Raw genomic sequence first — 21,099 nt, forward strand, 5'->3', positions numbered from 1 at the left:
TAGAACAAATATATTGTGTTTCCCTGAAAATAAAACTTATATTTTTGGGGCCACCAAAAAAGGCACCAGGTCTTATTTTTGAGGAGGTCTTAATTTTCCCCCCATGTACCGGGAGGCGGGGGCGAGCTGCCCCTCGCATCTCCTTGCCTAACAGTCTTACCAATAGCTTGGTCCATAGAACAGCTGCGGGTACGCTCCTGCACCTCCTCTAAGAAGCACAGCCTCTATCGGCTACAAAAGCAGGAGGCTCCATGTGCCTTGCACCCCCTTCAAGAACAAGCCAAAGGCTTCAGATGGAGCCTTTTTGGGATGTGCGTTTGTGCTGGACTCAAGGAAGGACAATCAGGAGGAAAATCAGGGGAAGATTTTCCTGCTGATCGCCCTTTCCTTGAACCCAGCACAAACGCACATCCCAAAAAGTCTCCATCTGAAGCCTTCAGCATTGCAATCCTGCGAAGGGAAGGTGGAGATTTGCTCCAAAACTGTGGTAGAGCGTTGCAGTGGGAGGCCAGCAACAACAGGTGCAGCAGGCCCAGCAGCCGGGTAGAGGTGGAGGGAGCTGATTCCGATGCACTGCATGGCTTTCTGCCTCATTGTAGCATCAGTCTGAGCAAGACCTGGGTTCCAGGCCTGGTGGAGCGGAAACTGTGGTCGCCACCTACTCTAGAGCCACAAGGCGAGCTGTGGAAGAGAGGAACCCTCGGCTGCGAGGTTTCTTGGCACCATGAGCAGGGCTGTGGCTGGCAAGAGTGCAGCGGAATCATCTCCAGGTGCCTAGAGAGACAGAACGAGGCAGCTCCCACCCTCACTGGCTCACTGACCTGCAGGCCATGATTAAGGAGCTGAGTGGCCATGAGGTGACCAGGGAAGGGAAGGGCTGTCTCCTGTGTTGGCCATGCTAACCCCTTCACTAGGGCTTGTTTTTGAGGTAGGGCTTATATTAGGCCCACCCCAAAAAATCAGGCTATGGGCTTATTTTCTGGATAAATCATATTTTGGGGAAAACACGGTATTAGTTATTATATTTCAGATGAAAGATAAATCATAATACAATTTCATTTCTGAAAAATTACAGTAATTTTTCATGAATATACTATTTTTAATTACCTAATGCCCATTCCTTAGGCTAATACAATGAATTTGGACCGTGTTTTTTCAAGAGATCAATTTTAAGTATAGCTAAATTAACACAATAACAGAATCTATACAACTTACATATTTACACGAAGGCATTGTTTCTTAAAATGTGGTCCTAGAACCCCCAGGGGTTCCTCAAGGTTTCCATAATCAAAATATTTGTCAGCATATGTTAAAGATAATACAATATTACAATTCCCATCAAGCGATCATAAGAACCAATAGCAAAAGTGAATATATCAATTTTAAGTTTTAGTATGGCAAATATGAATAAATGTAATGCATATAAATAAAATCTCTTTAGGGGTTTACCATAAATTTTTAAAGTGAGAAACATTGAGTTGTGTGTCTTGCTGCAATGATGGGGTGCAGGCTGGGGGCTTGGTGGCCAGGGAAGACAGGGTTTTGGGGTCCAAAGGAGGAAGGGGTGATCTCCCCTTCCCTCCTCCATCCCACTGCAGGGCCGCTACAGAGCTTACACAGGGTAGCGTGACCACTCGCAAAGAGGGCCTTACAGGCCGGCGGTGGGGGAGGGGTTCTAGAGATCTGGGCCTAGTTGCCCCATGCCAGGCAGGAGGAGCCCAGCAGGGCTGCTGAGAGCAGTGCAGCCAGGAGAGCGATGAGGCGCTGTGAGGCCAGAAGCAGCAGTGCAGCAGGCCCAGCAGCTGGGCAGAGGTAGGGGGAGCTGATTCCAATCCACTGCATGGCTTTCTGCCTCATTGCAGCAGCAGCTTTAGCAAGACCCAAGCTTCAGGCCTGGCAGAACACAAACCATGGGCACATTTTCGGGGAAACACGGTATATGTTTGATTTAGATACTTAAAACATATATCAACTTTATTCTCAAGAGCTTAAAACGTAATTAAAATCATAGCATCTGCTATTAAAAATGACCACATACAAAATAACACCAATGTCTCATTCATGAAAGCAATAAAAAAAAAAACATTTACAAGACAGGGATGTCCCCTTTCCCCATTGCTGTTTGTATTAACTTTAGAGCCCCTGCTTAGAGAAGTGAGAGGAAACACGGAAATAAGAGGAATGAAGATTAGGCAGGAGGAAGTTAAAGTTCAGGTTTGGGCAGACAATCTTGTATTTATCTTGGATCAACCACTGGACTCGGGCCTGAAATTATTACCCTTGATTAGAGAGTATGGGAAGGTAGCGGGATTACTGATGAATGAAGAAAAAACTAAAATCCTAGCGAAAAATATGACTCAGATGCAAAGGTAACAGCTGGAGCAGTTAATGGGTTTAAGAATAACAAATAAAATTAATTATCTGGGTATATGGTTGACTGCCAGATGCTCCTCCATAAAGGAGGATAACTATCTTCCTCTTTACAACCAGATGCTCAGAGATCTAGAAAGATGGAAAAATCTCCAGCTATCAATTTTGGGGAGGGTGGCAACCATTAAGAGGTGCGTGTTACCCAAATGGTTATTTCTATTCCAAACAGCCCCGGTAAGATTGAATAAAGAGTTTTTTACAAATTTGGATAGGAGTATATCTAAATTTATCTGGCAGGGAAAGAGGCCGCAGATTAGACTTAAAATGTTACAAGAACCCAAAAATAGAGGAGGATTTGGACTCCCAAATTGGGAGCTCTATCACCAAGCAGCGAACTTGATTTGGGTGAAAGAATGGATGATCCTACAAAAGAGACAACTTTTGACATTTGAAGGAGCTGGTCTTCAACATGGCTGGCACTATTTTCTATAGCCGGGAGCATCCGGCCGCCCTAGACACTTTGATGATCACTATTTACGTAGGACACTTGGGTACACTTGGGAAAAGTTAGAAGAAGAGTATATTCAAAAGTTCCATGTTGGATTTCGGCGCAGGAAGCTCAGATCTACCCGACATTGTATAAAGGGGAGAAAACCTTGACATATGAAGTTTTTTGGGATGTTCAGGGTAATCCGAAGTCACGAGAATTATTAACTCTTCAAGGTTATAAGATAGACTGGTGGTCTTATTCTCAAGTGCACTCCAGGTATAAAAAAGATTTATATAGGAAGGAATCTACTGTAAAAGACAAGAATTGTATTAATCATGGTGCAATCTTTTTTTTTTTTGCATTAAAGAATAGTAGAACATTAAGAAATATTGTGCACTATTTGCACAAATATAGCGAAATTATTCCCTTTTTTTCCTAAAGAAATTATCAAGATAATACCAAGTCCTTTCAATGATCTTAGAAAGGAAGTGAAGGAGAGAAAGTCTTGAACAATGAGAACTTAAATATCATCTTTCATAAAATTAAACCAGTAAGGCATCATAGCACCATCAACATTAATAAGACTCTATAGGCCAGTGATGGCTAACTTTTATGCCATCGCGTGCCAGGATGGGGGGCGGGGGGGAGGGAGGGAAGGTTCGCGCGCACGTGTGCCTACACCCATAATTCTAGGCAACCTGCCCTGCGCATGCGCGCGCAAGCCCCCTCCCCTCCCCCGCTCCTGGCACATGATGGCCAGGTAGGCCCGTTTTTCTTTCTCACCTGGCTCCAGATCCCCTCTATGCATCTGGAGAGGGCGAAAACAGCCTTCCCCACTCCCTCGGAGGCCTGAAACAGCCCATTTCCCAACTATCAGTGGGACAGGAAGTGACTTTTTTGCTGTCCCCAGCTTCCAGAGCCTCTCTAGGAGTCTCTGGAGGCTAGGGAAAGCAAAAAATGTCACTTCCTGTCCCACCAATAGGCTGTTTTCGCCCTCCCCAGATGCATAGAGAGGATCTGGAGTCAGGTGAGAAAGAAAAACGGGTCTTCCCCACCCCACACCCCAGGCCCTCTGGAGGCAGGAAACAGCCCGTTTCCCTACTTCTGGTGGGCCCAGAAAGCCTGGAAATCAGCTGGCCGGTGCGCACATGCGCGCCAGAGGTGAGGTGTCGTGCCCACTGATATGCTACGTGTGCCACCTGTGGCACGCGTGCCATAGGTTCACCATCACGGCTCTAGGCTATTTAAATATTATATGTATGTTTTTTAAAATAAGACAAGAAGGAACTGGATAAAATCATTGGCTCAATCTTTTAGTACCTTATAAATTATGAATACTCAGTTTGGGAATTGAATATGCTATCATATTCAAAGCTATAGATAATACAAGATGAACTGGTCAACAATAGATCCATAACATAGATTAAATTAATTTTTAAAGCCTCACATTTTAACTACAGTTTAATAACCTGCCCTGACTCATTATATTTAGGCATCAAAAAGTATAGAAAACTGTACTTACAAACTCCGTCATTTCCATATCCAAGATGGGATGGAATCCTTACAAATCGCCTTTCATTTACACACATGCCAAGCAGAGCCTTCTCCATCCCAGCAATAAGCTGATTTTTCCCCACAAAAACATTGAATGTAGAGCCCCTGTCATAGCTAGAAGAGAATGAATTTCTAGGTCAGTTAAATAAACATTCAAATATTACATTTCATTGACATAGCTTAATTTTTTATTTCCTTTCAGCCAATTTACAATTTAAGAATAGGTGTGACATGATACTTTGTATACACTTCTCCTGATATTTGCTTTTAATTTTTTTAATATAAACTGAAAGGCTTTATAAGATGATACACTACAAAGCATAGTATTATCTCCAGCATTAATTTTTACGTCCAAGAGCATCACTGGGTTCCATCTAAATTCTACACAGATTCTTTGTTTCCTCTGTGGTTTTTGCTTTCTGACTGTAAAATAATGAAGACCTTATTAAACATTCCTTACATATTCCAATGAATAATAATCTCATAATACGATGCTTACAACATCCAATAAACATTGTGGCTCATATACAATCCATGAAATTAGATCCATTCCAAAAAGAAGTTTAGATCACATGCTCACACCTAAAATGCAACTGAAACAAGTGGTTCCCAAAAATTCCATCCTTTTCCCTGGAGGAAACAGCTGCAGCATGATATCTATAGAAATTGTCAGTCATCCTGGTTAATAAACATCTAGGTTGTCCCAAAAGGTGCTTTTTTCAAACTTCTTTGATTTTTCTTAAAGACATTTTATTTCTCATTCAAGAAGTTCTTCAGTTCAAGTACCTGGTGAGAAATGGAAGGATTTGTTCTGAGGGCACAGATTAACTGCCAGATGGTTCACCTACCCTCAGAGTCCCACAGAGTGTTAACAATTGGCTGATTGCAAAGAGCATAAATCCTTCTTTTCCCCACCAGTTAGTCTGAATTGAAGAAACTTCTTGGATGAGAGGTGAAACATCTTCAAGAAAAATCAAGAAAATCCAGTTGCCATTTGAAAAAAGCATATTTTGAGACAAGCAGATGCAGCCACTGCCAGCTTTAGCACTTGCCAACTACAATCTGCAGCACTTTCCCTGAATGATAATCTTGAAAATGGCTTCTCCACTTCTACCAGCTTTCCAGATCAGATTAATATTTCTGTACATTACGATGTGGTGTGTATGCATTCCCTCCAAGTGTGGCTCCTGGTTTTTTTTTCTGATTGTTCTGAAGGAGTGAACCTACAATGTTGCCCAACTCCAAATCCTGGTCACTATTCTGTAGTCTCAGGAGCCATCTCTGCTTTTAATAAAAAGTTTAGCCAAATTTCTTTGTATTTCCCCTAATTATTTCGATGTTCTCAATTCAGCTTTGGACATCCGCATATCAATTTCCTTTCGGCTGATTAATGACAACCATAAAGTTTTTCCTACTCTGACTCCAATGATTTTCCCACGTCTGATAAAGTGATGGTCTTTCCAATACCAGCTTCTGTATGGCATCCCAAACACCAGAAATAGAGATTCTGCATAGAAAGAATAGGCTCTTCCCCGAGACTGATACTTGAGTTGATCTTCCTGCAACCGGGCCCATTAACTGGAGTTTCCTCTGGAGTCAAGTCACCCAAGTTTATGTCGCGGATCTGCCCCCATTTGCGCTATACCTGGCCTCCTCCTCCCCGCCCGCAGCGCCACGCCGGCGAACGAAAGAGCGGGGCTACCTGGAATCGAATTTCTTGCCGTCCGACAAAGTACCATGGTAATGGTAACGTACGAAGTCGCCGGAAATAACGGTGCGCAGGCATTTGTCCGGCACGTACTTGCGCTCGATCCACACGTTTTTTCCATCCCAGTGGGTCTCCCCAGCCGGCACCGGCGGAGCCTGGCATGCTACGCAACTAACTAGCAAGGCAAGGAGTAGGGGCGAGCAGCAGTGGTGTCGCTGCCTCCGGGTCGGCAGCATTCTCGGCGTATCTATTGCGAGGAGCGAGCCCAACGAGGAGAACATTCAAGAGCAAGTTCGGCTGAAATCCCGGCTTCCCCAAACTGCAAACGTGGAGAGTGGGATGGTGAGGGCGCTGGTGAAGAGGAAGAATTCCCAGCCCCTTCTCTACTTAGCAATGGGCGGAGCCAGGCCGCGGAAGAGGGGCGCAAGTTTCCTTGGGTGAGAAAAACAAGGCCTGACCACCAGCCAGTATCGCCTTTCTCTAAAAACATTGTTTGGAGCGTGACTTTAAGATATTTGGTGTAAGTCCACGCCAAGATGACTTGGAAAACGAAGCTGCCTTCAGCGAAAATTCAAACCTGAAGGACGGGAGATCGACCCACCGATAGGCTGCTTTCTCCCTATTCCCATTCCTCGCGTCGCTACGTGGCACCACCTCATTCCGAGGCCCTAGTGGCTAGAAAGGCTCGCGTGTTGACAGCGGGTGGGGCACGTTCCCTCGTTGGATTGCGCATCCCACTGTAAGAGGAGCCGCAGCGAACTGGTCTCCCTTAAAAAAAAGAAGAAAAGCCCCCATTGTTTTTTTTTGTCTTGGAATATTCCACTTACTGCCTCGTTTTTTTGGTTTTCTGAACCACCAAGACCAGTGCATAAGATTCCGTTCAGTTTGTGATCTGGAGTAAACAGAATTACTTATCTCAGGAACGAAATCTAGCTTGGCCTAATAATTATACTCTTCTTTATTCTGATTTTATTCTTTCTTCAATAAGCAGTTTTTAAAAATTATCTGCTAGATTGATTTATATTTCTTTGCATTTTGGAGGACTTGTTTTCATCCACTTGTCTAAACTACCATACTAAGGGATGTCTCAAGGGTACTTTTTTCTTCAAAAGGCAACTGGACTGTTTTTTCCTTGAAGAAGAAAATGTTTTGCTCTTTGAAGAAAAAAGCCCCTTTGAGACAACTATGATCTGGATGACTGAGAAGCTCCACAGATATTAAAAGATATTTTTGAGCTAGAGAAGGAAATGTCCAGTAGGCTAATCACTGGCCAGAGAGATTAGCTGGTTATCTCCTGTCTCATTTTTTTAAAAAAACCTTTCCAGTAAGTTATTTAAAAACCCTGACTACTTTCTGGAGTAAGTAAATAAGAGATCAGCATGAATGAAGCATTCAGTGTATTCTCGATGAACTAATCAAATGTTTTTGTTGGAAGAAATATTCAGGTGCATTTCCAAGCCGGGAATAAAATGGAGGCAGGTTGGAAAGAGTTAGTTTATTGATGAAGCAAACCACCAAGAGCATGTGATTCTGGGACAGCTGACAAAATGGAGCTGAGGATGGGTGGGTTTCTATACCTTCTTTGGGGTTTGCATTTGAGCTCCCTGTTCCTGTGCAAGAACATGTCCTTTAATATTCTAATGGTTGTTGTCAGATTCCTTTTTTTTTTTAAATACTTTATTGAGTTTTCCAAAACAAAAAAGAAAATGTACAATCTATCTCTCCTTTCGGAGGTGCAGTGTTTATACAATATAGTGAAACAAAAGTTAAAAAAAAAAAAGCTTCATCCTTAACTATACATTATTCTATACAATATAACTATAATTCATGTGCCAGGTCAAATTCTAAAGTCATGTTTTCATCTTATTGTTCAGCCAGTGATACTAAATACCCCATACATCATAATATTTTGAGTTGTCCTCGTTTTTTAACTCACTTGTCAGTTTCGCCATTTCTGCGCACTCTAGGATCTTATTTATTAGAGTTTCTTCTGAGGGGATAAGTTTGTTTTTCCAGCATTTTGCGAAGGCTAATCTAGCCGCAGTTATGATCTGAATTATCAGTTGGGTTTTATTATTGTTAAAGCCTTCTTTGGTTATGCCTAGGAGAAAAAGTTCTGGGGCTAGGACTACCTCCTGTCCCGTTATTTCACAGAGCCAGTGTCGGATTTTGGACCAGTACTTTTTAGTCTCAGGGCAAGTCCACCATAGGTGATAAAAGGTGCCGACCGTTTTTTCACATTTCCAACATGTGGGAGAGAGATTTGGAAACATCTTGGCTAGCCTCGCTGGGGCTAGATACCACCTGTGTAACAATTTGTAATGATTTTCCCTAAACGTTGTCGATTTGGTTATTTTGTAGTTTCTATTCCAAGCTATCTCCCAATCATTAAAATTTAGTCTATGTCCTAGATTTTTTTCCCAGATGTTCAGTTGATTTTTTGCTATGGACTCTGCCTTATCTTCATCTAATAAAAAGTTATAAATTTTTGTTAACATTTTCTTATCTGTTCCCCAAATAATTTTGTCAAAGTTTCCGTGTTTCGCTGCTATACCAAATTTATCTCTATCTTTTTGGAATCTTGAGCTAATCTGAAAATAGTTCCACCAATCCAAGTTAAGGCCCTGATCCCTCAATTGATCCAACGATTTAAGTTTCCCTTCTTCATCGAGGATGTCCTTGTATGTACCCCATTTATAATCATCTCTCCTGTTTGGAGCCGCCAACGCTTCCATAATGGAAAGCCAGTTGGGTACCTTGGTATAGATCCTCTGTCTAATTTCGACCCACGTGCGAATAAGAGTCTCCCTAATTTTGTGTTTATGGAAATAGGATTTTTTCTTGTTCTTTATATCCCAAAGGTAAGAGTGCCATCCTTCTAGGAGGTCATGTCCTTCCAAAATCAGGGTTCTCCTATCTTGTAACTTGATCCACTCCTTGATCCAGATTATTTTTGCCGCCTTTTGATATAGTTCCCAATCAGGGAGCCCAAAACCTCCCAAATTCCTTTTCCCTTGGAGTATTTTGAAAGAAATCCTCGATTTCTTGCCCTCCCACAGAAAGTTTCTGATGTATTTATTCAAGTCCAAAAAGAATTTTTTGTCTAATGATAACGGAATGTTTTGGAATAGGAACAGAATTTTAGGTAAGATATTCATTTTAATCACTGCAATTTTACCAATCAGAGACAATTTGAGCTTTTTCCATCTTTCAAGGTCTAGGTGTGTTTTCTGCAGAAGGTGGATGTAATTATCATCTTTTAACAAGGAGAATCTCGCAGTAATCCATATTCCCAAGTATTTTATTTTCCTAACTGTCTGGAGGCCTAATAAATCTTCCAATTCTTCCTTTTGTAGATCTGTCATGTTTTTCACTATTATTTTAGTTTTATCCTTATTGAGTTTAAGGCCCGCCACCTCTCCATAGTCCTGTATTTCCTGCATTAATTTTACACCGGATTCTAATGGGTCTTCCATTATGAGGGCTACGTCGTCAGCAAAAGCTTGGGTTTTGAATATTTCGTTCCTAATCTTTAATCCTTTAATATCTTTGTTAGCTCTTATCTTTCTAAGTAGCACCTCTAGTGCCAAAATATATAATAAGGGAGATAAGGGGCATCCCTGCCTCACTCCTTTTTGGATCTGAAACAGCTGTTTTCTGTCTCCATTCACTAGTATGCTTGCCCTCTGGTTTTTATAGATATTCTCGATCATCTTCCTAAAGTTGGTACCGAATCCTATTAGGTCAATTTGATTTATCATAAAAGTCCAATTCAAGTTGTTGAATGCCTTTTGGGCATCAACAAACATTAAGGCCAGCTGTTTTTCAGGATGTTGTTCGTAGTATTCAAAGGTGTTTAAGACTGTTCTCAAGTTATCTCTGATCTGTCTCCCTGGGAGAAAGCCGTTTTGATCTTTATGTATCCACCGATTTAAAAATTTTTTGAACCTCTCCGCAATTATATTCATGAACAATTTATAATCTGCATTCAACAATGAGATAGGTCTGTAGTTGGATATCTGTTTCGGGTCGGCACCTTCTTTCAGTATAAGCGTCAAATATACTTCCCTCCACGAATCTGGGATTGTGATACCCACCAGAGCCTCATTTAGTATTTCTAATAACTCTAGTTTTAGGGCATCATCAAATTTTTGGTATAATTCCCCGGGGAGACCATCTGAGCCTGGAGTTTTATTCTTCTTTATTTTAGAAAGGGCCATTTTTAATTCCTCTATAGTGATCTTTTCATTTAACATTTCCTTTTCTTCTTCAGGGATTAGCGGTAGTTTAGCTTCCAACAAATACTGTTCTACCTTGTTTGACACAATTCCTTCACTTTTGTATAGACCTTCATAAAACTTTCTTATACTCTCTAATTTGTCTTCTTCCTTCGTCAGCAAGTTGCCCTGAAAGTCTTCTAATACTAATATTTGGTTTTTTTCCTTCTCTTTTTTTAGTTTATACGCCAGCCATCTCCCTGACTTATTAGCGTTCTCAAAACAGTAATGCTTGGATCTTTTTATTTTTTGCGCCATTTCCTCCTGGTCCAATAGATTCAATCTATGTCTCGTCATCGACCACTGTTGTTTAATCGCCTCATCTCCCGGGCATTGTTGGAGTTTATCTTCAGCTTGCGATAACTTATTGGTGAGCTCTTCTCTAGTCTTTCTTTTTTCCTTGTTTTTGAAGGCGATATATGAGATGGCAACCCCTCTCACATAAGCCTTCATAGTGTCCCACACAATTTCTTTGGCTGTCTCTCGGTTTCCGTTTTCTATGAAGAAACGTTTGACTTCTTCGTTCACTTTCAGTATAAACTCTTCTTCATATAGCAACTTAGTCCTTAGACTCCATCTCTGTTGTATTTTCTTTGTATCGCGGTGCCAGCTAATTTCAAGGAACTTATGGTCTGCCCAAGCATTTATGCACATGTTAACCTTTTTAATTTCTAGGCCCAGTTTTCTGGTAGCCCAGACCATATCTATTCTAGACCAGGAGTTTTGTGGCATTGAATAGAAAGTAAATTGTCTATCATGGGGGTAAGGTACGCCACATATCAACTAGGTTTATCTCGTCCACTAAATCAAAAAAGGTCTTTGGTAAAGGAGATCTTTTATTTTTTTTAGTTTTATCGCATTTGTAATCATATTTTGGATCTACAATTCCATTAAAGTCCCCTAGCATACATATTTCGTTATTTGCCCATTTTGCCAGCTGTTCATGCAATTTCCGGTAAAATTTCCCTTGTCTTTTATTCGGGGCATAAACCCCTACCAATAACACCTTGGAATTGCCTCTCATTATTTCTACTATAAGTAATCTCCCTTTTTCATCTTTATATTTACATTCTGCCTCTATTCCTTTCTTAACATAAATAGCCACCCCCCTTTTTCTTTTCTCGGCTAATGAAGAGAATACTTTACCAAATTTAGTAATTTAAATAGTTGGCTTCATCTTTTTTTATATGGACCTCTTGGATACAAATTATGTCGGGATTTTGTTTCGCCAATTTCGACAATATTATCCTCCTTTTTTTGTAATCATTTAAACCATTCACATTTAACGATAAGATCTTAGTGTCGTTCATTCCTGTAACTGTTCTCTAGTCTCTGGTTCTTATTTACCTTTTAATGTTACTGCTCTCACTGGTCTAGATTTTTTTCCCCTTTCTTCTGTGTCTTCCTTTTTCTTCTCCTCTTCTATATCTTCTGTTGTAATTTGTTTTTGAGATGTCTCTTCTTCCGTATTTACTATTTCGTTTTCCTCCTTACTAGTTTGTTCCTCTTCACCTCCCCTTAATTGCTCTAGGAAGTCTTGGGCGTCACTTACACAATCGATTTTGATTTTCCTCCCTTGCCAAGATATTAGCATTCCTTCTGGCAAGAGCCACCTGAAAATTATATTTCTCCTATTTAGTTGGTTTGTCAAGAATCTATAATTTTTCCTCCTCTCCCTCACTCTCCTTGGAATTTGTTTTAAGATGTTCACTTCTTTTCCCCCAAAGATAATTTTTTCCTCCCTAGCAATGTTATACAAAATGTCTCTCACTTTTTTCCTAGCGAACCGAACATGAACTTCTCTAGGGAGCCTGTTCCTTCTCACGTAGTTTGTTTGGACTCTGTAGACTTCATCGATCTCTCGAATTATTTCTTGCTTATCCTGTTGGAGAGTCTCTGCAATCAACTCGGCCATCCTATCTCTTAGGTCCTCTTCTTTGTCTTCCACTATGTTTTGGAATCGCAAGTAAAATGAGGCCTTGTCCATCTCAAGATGTATTAGGGCGTCTTCTGTTTCTTTATTCTGCGCCAACAGGGTTTGATCGACCATATCCAATTTCTTCTCGTTTTTTTCTATTCTTTGTTCCGCTTTTTGGATTCTGTTCTCATTACTAGCGATCGAAATTTGAATCTCATTCATTTTGGCATCAAGTCCGTGTATATCTAATTTCAGTTCGGAATGGCTATTCAAAAGTTTTTCTTGCATCGCAAGCATGGTTTCTTGTATTGTTAACAGAGACAATTGTACCGTTTGCAGCGTTAGAGTTGCTGGGGGTTTGTCTGTTTTCTGTAGACCTTCTACTAATTTCTGGGTGGCTGGAGATGACATTGCTAACGTGGGAATAGATGGCACTTTTTTATTGGTTTTTGCAATTGTTGATGTCAAACTTGCCATTTCTCTCAAAAGCGTTTTTTGATCTCTAATTATATTCTCAATCTTTCTCCAAATAATCATCCAATGGCGCTTGCCACCTTTTACTCCGGGGCACTATCTTAAGACCCAACCTCCTTAATTAATTCCCACTGATCTCTTAATAGATTTCAGATAGAGCTTGATTTGTAGATTACTATGATATGATAATTCTACGTTGCCAGCTAACCGCAATAAGTATAAGTAAGGTTCTTATAAAGCTAAGTACAGACTTAATATAATTTGTTAATATAGATAAATTAATAGGTTAATAAGTTGAACAGTTAATAAATTAAGTAATAAATAAGTTAATAAATTTATAAATTCTCTCAATAGTTCTTATATATCTAAATTTAACCCTTAGAATATTACTATAAAATAAATAAATATATAGATAACTATTACAAATAGAAATAAATATTTAAGATTAGATTCAGTAAATAAGATAGATATGCCTAGATAAATATATATAATATATCAATTCAATAAATACAAATCTAAATCCTTATATAAAATTATATCCAATAACTATTTAATAAGATCAATACTTAATCAATTTATGAATTCAATATTTCTTAACACTAAGGAGATCTAATTGATAGTATAGTATAATTTTTGGTGATTTAAAAGTACTTATCAGAGACAAAGTCAAAGTTCTGAGTATTAGAGTCGCAAGTACTCGAAAGAGCAGGAGGGGAAATGAATAGAAGTATTTCTATAATGTAATACGGTGATCGCCCAGCTTTAGGTCTTCGCCTCTCAGCTCTACTAGGTTCCGATGCTTCTCAGTGGTAAAACTCACGGCTAGAGCATCTCCTTGTCAGTCCTCTGCTGTTTCAGTCTTCCACTTCAATGGACGCACTTCCTGTTTCTCTAAAGCTCTCTAAGGCTCTCAAAGGCAGATAGCAAATTTCTCCTTCTTTTTCACTTCGTTCGCCAAACAAAACCCAACCGCCCCAATAGACTTTTCCTTATCTTTTTTCTTCTCACCGCACCGTCTGGAGCTCTTTAAAAAAAACCGATCTACTCCCTCCGTGTTTCTCGTCAGCTCGTCGGGTTGTCGGGTCTCCGTAGCTGCAATCCGCTTTGCCCTCTCCGTCGCCGCCTCACATCGGGTCAAACGCTCCTCTCCCGACTCCACCGACCTCTTTCGGCGCTAAATCACTCCAGGGTATGGGAATAAGGTTTAGATCTGACACCGTGCCTCCGATCTCCTTCTTAGCTTCCTGTCACTTGCCGGCTATTGCAGCTTCAGGCCCGCCATTAGCGGCCGGCTCACCGCGTTGGCTTGACAGAGCCGCCGGGTCCAGCGAGAAGTGGTTGCACCCCACTTTCCCACTCGCCTGGCTTTCCCTCTTGTCCGCAGGACTCTCCGGGTCCCACGTCCCCCAAGGGATCCCCAAAACGCGATGAAAAGAGGTGTAGAGGAGCAGCGAGCACTCACTCCACACCCTGTCGCTGCAAATCACCAACCGGAAGATCCGTTGTCAGATTCCTATGGGTCATGGCTGGCTTTATAGACAGAAGGGGAAATGCAAATCCTAGGTGTTTTGAGTTAATCTTGTCAACCTAATTGCTTATCTGGAGTTTCTGTCTGGCACAGTCTTTCTGAATGGATTACCAAATCTACATTTCTAAAAGCTGGCCTCCTCAGTTTCTGCTTGGGGCAGGGAAATTGATGCTGGTTTCTATGTCCTTTATTATTATTTTTTTCCATTTCTCCTTTAGGGGAAATATTCTATTCTGCCTTTTTAATATTCCCCAAAATATTTCATCCTCTAGGAGTGTGGGTGGGTGTTGACTTTCTACATTTTTCAAGCAGGTTCTTTGGGAGACAGAACTAAAACTGAAAATTTCACTTGAATGCAGTCAGTTTTATATCACTAAAACATTCCCTCTTGATTAGGGTTTCTGGATTATTTTAAAATTATTTTTTGAAATACCTGTGTCCCCCTCCCCCCAGCCATAGTTTGAATACAGTATATTTTCCTGATTTTTTCATAAAACTCAGCCAAAATGAATAATTTTTCATTTTCATTATTTACAATTTAGGAAGACTTGGAGAAAATTTTTTTTTCAGTGTCAAATACTGTTTTATTCCTAATTACTGTGTTTCCCCACAAATAAGACCCGGTCTTATTTTCTTTGGTGCTTCAAAATAAGCACTTGGGCTTATTTTCTGGGAGGGCTTATTTTTTTGACATGCAGGAAGCAGTGAGTGCAGGGACCGACAGGAGTGGGAGCGCAGCCCTCTCCGTCCCACTGTCTGCTTTCTTGCGGCTGCAACGAGCTAAGTTCTCAACACGCCCCAGCCTCCACCCACCCTGCCTGCTGGCCCAGCTACTGCTGGGACATTTCCCAGCCATGGCAGGCCCGTGCTGGCCGCAGCTGCCCATGTTGCTGGTCTTGCAGGGACTCTGCTCTCCTGGCAGCACTGCTCTCGGCCACCCTACTGAGCTGCTCCTGCCTGGTGTAGGGTGAGTTGTCCCAGATTCAAAACTCCAGAGTGCTGCCAGCCTGCCAGGGCCCCTTTATGAACAGCTGCCAATGGAGTGATGCCGCTTATGCACCTCGCCTGCCACCACCTTTGGGCTGCTGAGCTCTGGCCTGCATGCCTATAGTGCTGAGCCCTGCGTTCTTCAGATCCTGACATGCACTGCAGCTCTCTTGCTGGCATTGTGTAGGGTAGCTCCAGTGGGAGGTAGTGGAGGTTGCTGAGGAACAGCTGAGACTTGGCAGTAGGTTGGGCTGGTTAGAAGGCAAGGTGGCTGCAGAGTTGCCGCAGGTGAGGCAGACACCAAAGGCGACCAGGGGCAGCCTCATGTCTGCCTCGCACAGCTGGTGACAGCTTCTGAAGGGGCCTGGGAAGGCCAGCGGCACTGGAGGTTTTCAGTTGAGATGACTCATCCCGTACAAGGCAGGAGCAGCCCAGTAGGGCAGCCAAGAGCACTGCTGCCTGCAGGGCAAAGAGCCCCTGATAGGCCACAGCAGCATGGGTAGCTGCTTGGCCACTTTAAAACTTGTGGGTTTCAACTCCCAGAACTCCCCACACACACACACACCCCGTCAGCTGCTTCCCCTTTCTGGGATGGAGAAGCTCGTGCCCACCGGGTCTGTTGCTGTTGCAAGTTTGATCGCACTCTGCAAGGGAGCCTTCAACCCTGGCAGACTGTTGTCTGTGAAAGCTGAGATGGACAGTTGGACGAGTGGGGAGAAGGAGTAAACACAGACCTTTCTCAGCAGAAAACTTCACAGAAAGCAAAATCAAACCATGATGGGGGGAATTTTCCTGTGATTATGGTGTTAAAAGAGCCGGGGCTGGCAAAAGTGCACTAGAAACACCTCCAGGCGCCCAGAGAGACAGAATGAGAAGCAGCTACCAGCCCTCACTGGCTCAGCTGATCCGCAGGGCCGTGATTAAGCGGCCGAGCTTCCATGAGGTGACTGGAAGGGATGCCTCCTTTGCTGGCCACACCCACCCCCTTCACTAGGGCTTATTTTGGGGGTATATTAGGCCCATCCCAAAAAATCAGGCTATGGTTTGTTTTCGGGGTAGGTCATATTTTCGGAGAAACACAGTAGTTTCATTATTTTATTGGAAACAAAGAACAGTCAAAGGTAGCATTGGAAATAGATTTAAGGATTAATACTGAGGACAAGATAAAGTATTTGATTTGGGGGAAGAATGTAGCTATCAGTAAAAAAGCAAGAATGTATCTTAAAATACACCAATTGTACTTACATGACAAATAGTTTTTTTATTTTGCAGAAAAGGTAATAGTAAACATTGTTTAATTTATGATGTTTTAACACAGTTCAAAAAAAATTGATCAGAAGTCTTTATAGTAACATTAACCATACAACTTATCAGCTTGGGCTCCTAAATATATATAATACTGAAAGTAGGAAAGACATACATTTTTGTTGTTATACTTGTACTACAAATTGTGTACTGCAGTGTAGATATTAAAAAAGGTGAAGTGATCCAAGGTAGAAATAAAGGTCAGTGATGAATACTTTAATCGCCTATGTTTTACTGGTGACAATGTCTCTTTCTTCTATAATAGTGAAAACCTTCAAAGATAACTGAGTTTAATGACAAGTTACTAGGCTTGAAAAAAGAAGTTTAAGAAGACATATTTTGTAATTAATTCCATTTCTTCCCCAATAATCTGAAAATGAGGAACTAAAGGAAGTCAATAACTACATCTACCTCAGGCAAAAGATTACCTCGAAGAAAGTCTGAAGCAAATTTAAGTAGGTCGGAGAATATTTAGATAAATTCATACTGTATTCAGTAGAACATACCAACCTATTTAAAGAAGAAATAGTTTACTACCTATGCTGATAAATGGTTGTGACAATTAGACGAGAATGCAAAAGTAGTGCAGAAGTGGAAAGATACACATTATATGTTTAATATAACACAACATGACATAAAAATGTAATATGTGACACAATAAACTAGATTGCCTTATGAAACATCATTTATTCAAGGCATTTATTTGAATGTCCAACTTGAATACTTATACCTGAAACAAAATACAAAAACAATTTAAACTAAAAAAAAAGAACGACCATTAATTGGTAATCAGGGACTTGCACTTTGTACTTCAAAACAGAGATTCCAACTAAATAACAATGGGCTGACCATATTGTACACCACAGATCAATATTAGATATTGAATTGGTACCAGCTGACCCAAAATAAGCAAAACAATGCCCAAAGAAATGTTCAATTCAAAGGTGTAAAATGGACATAGCTTTCAGCCTGTCAACAAATTTGGAAAATAGATGAAATGAATGGATTAGGGCTGATAAAGATACATAACTAACAGAAGACATGTTGCCACCATAGGCATCTGCAAGAGGAGGCAAATGGGGATATGTGCACAATGAAGTGTTTTGTAAAAGCACTGGCATGATAGTTTGGCCTCCAACCTTAATGGAAAATTGATGTATTAATAAACACCATTAGGGAAACATAATGGAAAGAGTTTATTTCATGTAGATTGATAGGACTATGTCTTTTTCAAAATTTCTAAAATGAGGGGTCATCACCTAAAGAATTTGAAGTTCTAGAAAAAGTTAATTAAATTATATAAAATCTTCAGAGTTTTTTAAACTGTAAGTATAGGGCAGGCTGCATACAGAAAGCTATTTGGCATGTGGTCTTAGCTAGTGCTGGTTTATAATTATCTGTTCTAGCTGCCTATAAATATACAGGGGACTGAAAATAGGAACAATATGGCAGGGGGAGCAAAATAGAGGTTGGACTTCTAGTGACTAGGAAGATATCCTATAACCTAAGGAACTTTTTGAATTTCTCCATTGCACACTTGACATGAGCTTAAACTAAAATAGGATAAGGAAGTTGCCTAAAATATTTATATTCCATATACGACTTGGCACTTTGCCAATATTTATAAAGCTTCTTTATAAGAGCAAACCATAAGCTTACTAGAGAATGTCTTTGTCTAGTAAAGTATTTTCCTCAAGGAGTCCGGAGAATTGAAGTCACAAATGCAGAGTAACTGATTGTTGCCATTATCAAGTTTTGTCCTTCCTTACTAGTAACTCTTGTTATTTTATTAGATAGACGCGTGGAGGGTTTGGAAGGCCAAAAACAGGCCCATTTTCCACAAAGACAGGCCTGTTCTTTGCAAAAATGGGATGCGCAGAGGGTTTGGGACGCCTGCAGAGTGCTCCTGGGGGCTGGGGAGGGCAAAAATGTGACACGTGGAGGGTTTGGGAGGCCAAAAGCGGGCCCATTTTTTGCAAAAACAGGATGCACAGTGTTGAATCCTTCAACTTACAGCACTCATTGGGCTTTCCCCTTACAGGAAGGTGCTGATTGGCCCAGCCGCTAGCAACAGCAAGAGCGGGAAGTTACCAGAGGGCGGATTGGTTAATATGTATCTGACAGCTACTATATAAGGGCTGTCAGGAGGGTTCTGTTCTCTTCTGTTCTGTTACCAGAGTGTTACTTGTTATAACGTTGTGTTAATAAAGGTCTTGTTAGAAGCAACAGGCTTCCGAGTGCTGCCTCTAGGATTTAATAACTGGCGACGAAGGTAAGGGTGATCGTGCCCCGCTATGGCATTTGCCCTTCCACCGTTCACGCCTTTTGAACCAGGGTCTGAATCCTGGGATGAGTACCTGGAGCGTTTTGAATGTTTCCTCCAGGCTAACGACTTAGCTGATTTGCCTAGCACTAGGAAGAGGGGCTATTTCCTGAGCTCTTGTGGCCGTGACATCTTCGTAACAGCCCGCGCCCTAGCAGCTCCGCAACCGTTTTTCTCTGTGCCTTGGGAGACTCTGCTTCTGAAGCTCAAGAATCATTATTCCCCCACGCCTTCCAGGATCGCCCGCCGCCACGCTTTCCATCAGCGGTCCCAGAGGGCAGGTGAGTCTGTGAATGACTACGTTATGTCTCTTCATGCGGCTGCTTTCCACTGTGAGTTCTGTGAACTGGATGACATGCTTCTTGACCAGCTGGTTTGCGGCGTGAGGGATTTGAATCTCCAGCGGTGTTTGCTGGCCCGTCCTGATTTGACTCTCCATTGCTTTGGATGAGGCCAGGGCCGCTGAAATGTCCGCTCAGTCGTCTGCAGAGATTCAGCGCTCTCAGCCCATTGGCCCGCCATCACGCGATGGCATCGTCTCTCCTGCCCCCCCTCAGTCGATTCATTATGAGGACTCGGAGGAGGAAGGGCCCGTGGGGGCGGAAGGGGACGTGTGCTGGCTCAAATCTACGCGCAAGGCTGGGTTCGCTCCAGCCAAGCCAGCCCAAGGTACTTGTCTGGGGTGCGGTGGTCAGCATAGCTGCGCTGAATGCAAATTTAGGTCGGCTGTCTGTCGGCGCTGCGGAAAGCGCGGCCATTTGTCCAGAGTCTGCTGGGCGGCACTCTTCCAGATGCCCCAGGGGAGTCTGTCCCCAAGCGCAAGAAGACGAAGCACATCACCCGCAGCGAGCATGCCATCGATGTTTCCCTGGAGGCCGAAGTTGATGCTGTGCATGTCAGTCAAGCTTCTGCACCGTCCCCGGGGTCCAAGATCCACCTGGAGGTCTTGCTGGAGTCCGTTCTCTGCCGGATGGAGGTGGACACGTGATCTTCTCGCTCCTTGATCGCTTGGTCCACACTTAAGAAGTTGGTTCCTGCTTTCCCCAGACGACGCCTGAAGCCGTGTCCGGTCACACTGCGAGACTACCAAGGCCGCCCAATACCTACTCTTGGCTATGGCTCATTTTCTGTTGTTTATGGTTCCTTTGCAGGTAACCTTCCATTGATCATAGTGAAAGACAGTCTCCCCAGCCTGTTGGGGTTAGACTGGTTTGCGGCTCTACATCTCGGGGTGACGGGTATCCATTCCACCAGTGCGGACATCTCGGCTGAGCTGATCCGCGAATTTGCAGAAGTGTTTGATGGGCGTTTGGGTAAATACACGGGGCATACCAATTTCATTCGCCTTAGACCCACAGGTGACCCCAGTTCGGCTTAAACCTAGAAGGGTGCCACTTGCTCTGCGGGCCAAGGTGGACCAAGAGTTGGACAAACTAATAGCCCAAGGGGTGTTACAGCCAGTGGAGTTTGCAAAGTGGGAGACCCCTATCGTTATTCCTCTAAAGCCCGACGGATCTGTAAGGATCTGCGCGGACTATAAGGCGACCCTTAATAGGGCCCTTCAGGCCAACCACTATCCTGTGCCCATAGTGCAGCATTTGCTGCACTACCTGGGCCAGGGGCGTGTCTTCGCGAAGCTGGATCTTGCTCAAGCATATCAGCAGCTTCCAGTTGACGAGGACACGGCCCTGGCCCAAACGATAGCAACCCACCGCGGAGCCTTTAAGTGCACGTGGCTGCAGTTTGGGGTGTCTGTGGCTCCGGGGATATTCCAGTGCCTCATGGAGCGTCTGCTCCAGGGGCTCCAGGGTGTTGTGCCCTACTTTGATGACGTCCTGATCACGGCTGCGGATCAGGCGTCACTCGTCTCCAAGGTTAGGGCCGTCCTCTCCCGTTTTAGCTGAAACTCAAGCCCGAGAAATGCCATATCGGGGTGTCACAGGTGGAGTTCCTGGGTTTCCTTGTGGACGCGGCTGGTTTCTGGCCTGCGCCCTCCAAGGTTGAGGCCATTAAAAAAGTGCCAATGCCCAAGTCCAAGGCTGAGCTGCAGGCTTTCCTCGGCCTCCTTAATTTCTATGCGGTGTTCCTCCCGCATAAGGCTTCCCTCGCGGAGCCTCTTCATCGGCTTTTGGAAAAGAGGTCCCCATGGGCATGGACCCGGGAGG

The 21,099-nt window shown here is 42.7% G+C and overlaps 1 protein-coding gene across 2 annotated transcripts in view; it reads right to left on the bottom strand.

Annotated features, from left to right (window-relative positions):
* Positions 1–21,099, bottom strand: part of FKBP9 (FKBP prolyl isomerase 9) — a 106,822-nt gene that overhangs the window by 23,457 nt on the left and 62,266 nt on the right. Inside the window, exons 1-2 of one of the 2 annotated variants that reach the window (XM_034402013.3) lie at positions 6,117–8,018; positions 4,383–4,528 (exon numbers count right to left, since the gene is read on the bottom strand). In XM_034402013.3, the coding sequence (XP_034257904.1) occupies positions 4,383–4,528; positions 6,117–6,403 (433 nt within the window). In that variant the 5' untranslated portion in view covers positions 6,404–8,018. Of the gene's footprint in view, positions 1–4,382; positions 4,529–6,116; positions 8,019–21,099 lie in introns of those variants that run through there. The other variant, XM_034402790.3, reaches the window with a different exon arrangement.

Source organism: Pantherophis guttatus, chromosome 4 (genome assembly GCF_059756535.1).
Source record: "Pantherophis guttatus breed Tessera chromosome 4, ASM5975653v1, whole genome shotgun sequence".
Classification (NCBI taxonomy): domain Eukaryota; kingdom Metazoa; phylum Chordata; class Lepidosauria; order Squamata; family Colubridae; genus Pantherophis; species Pantherophis guttatus.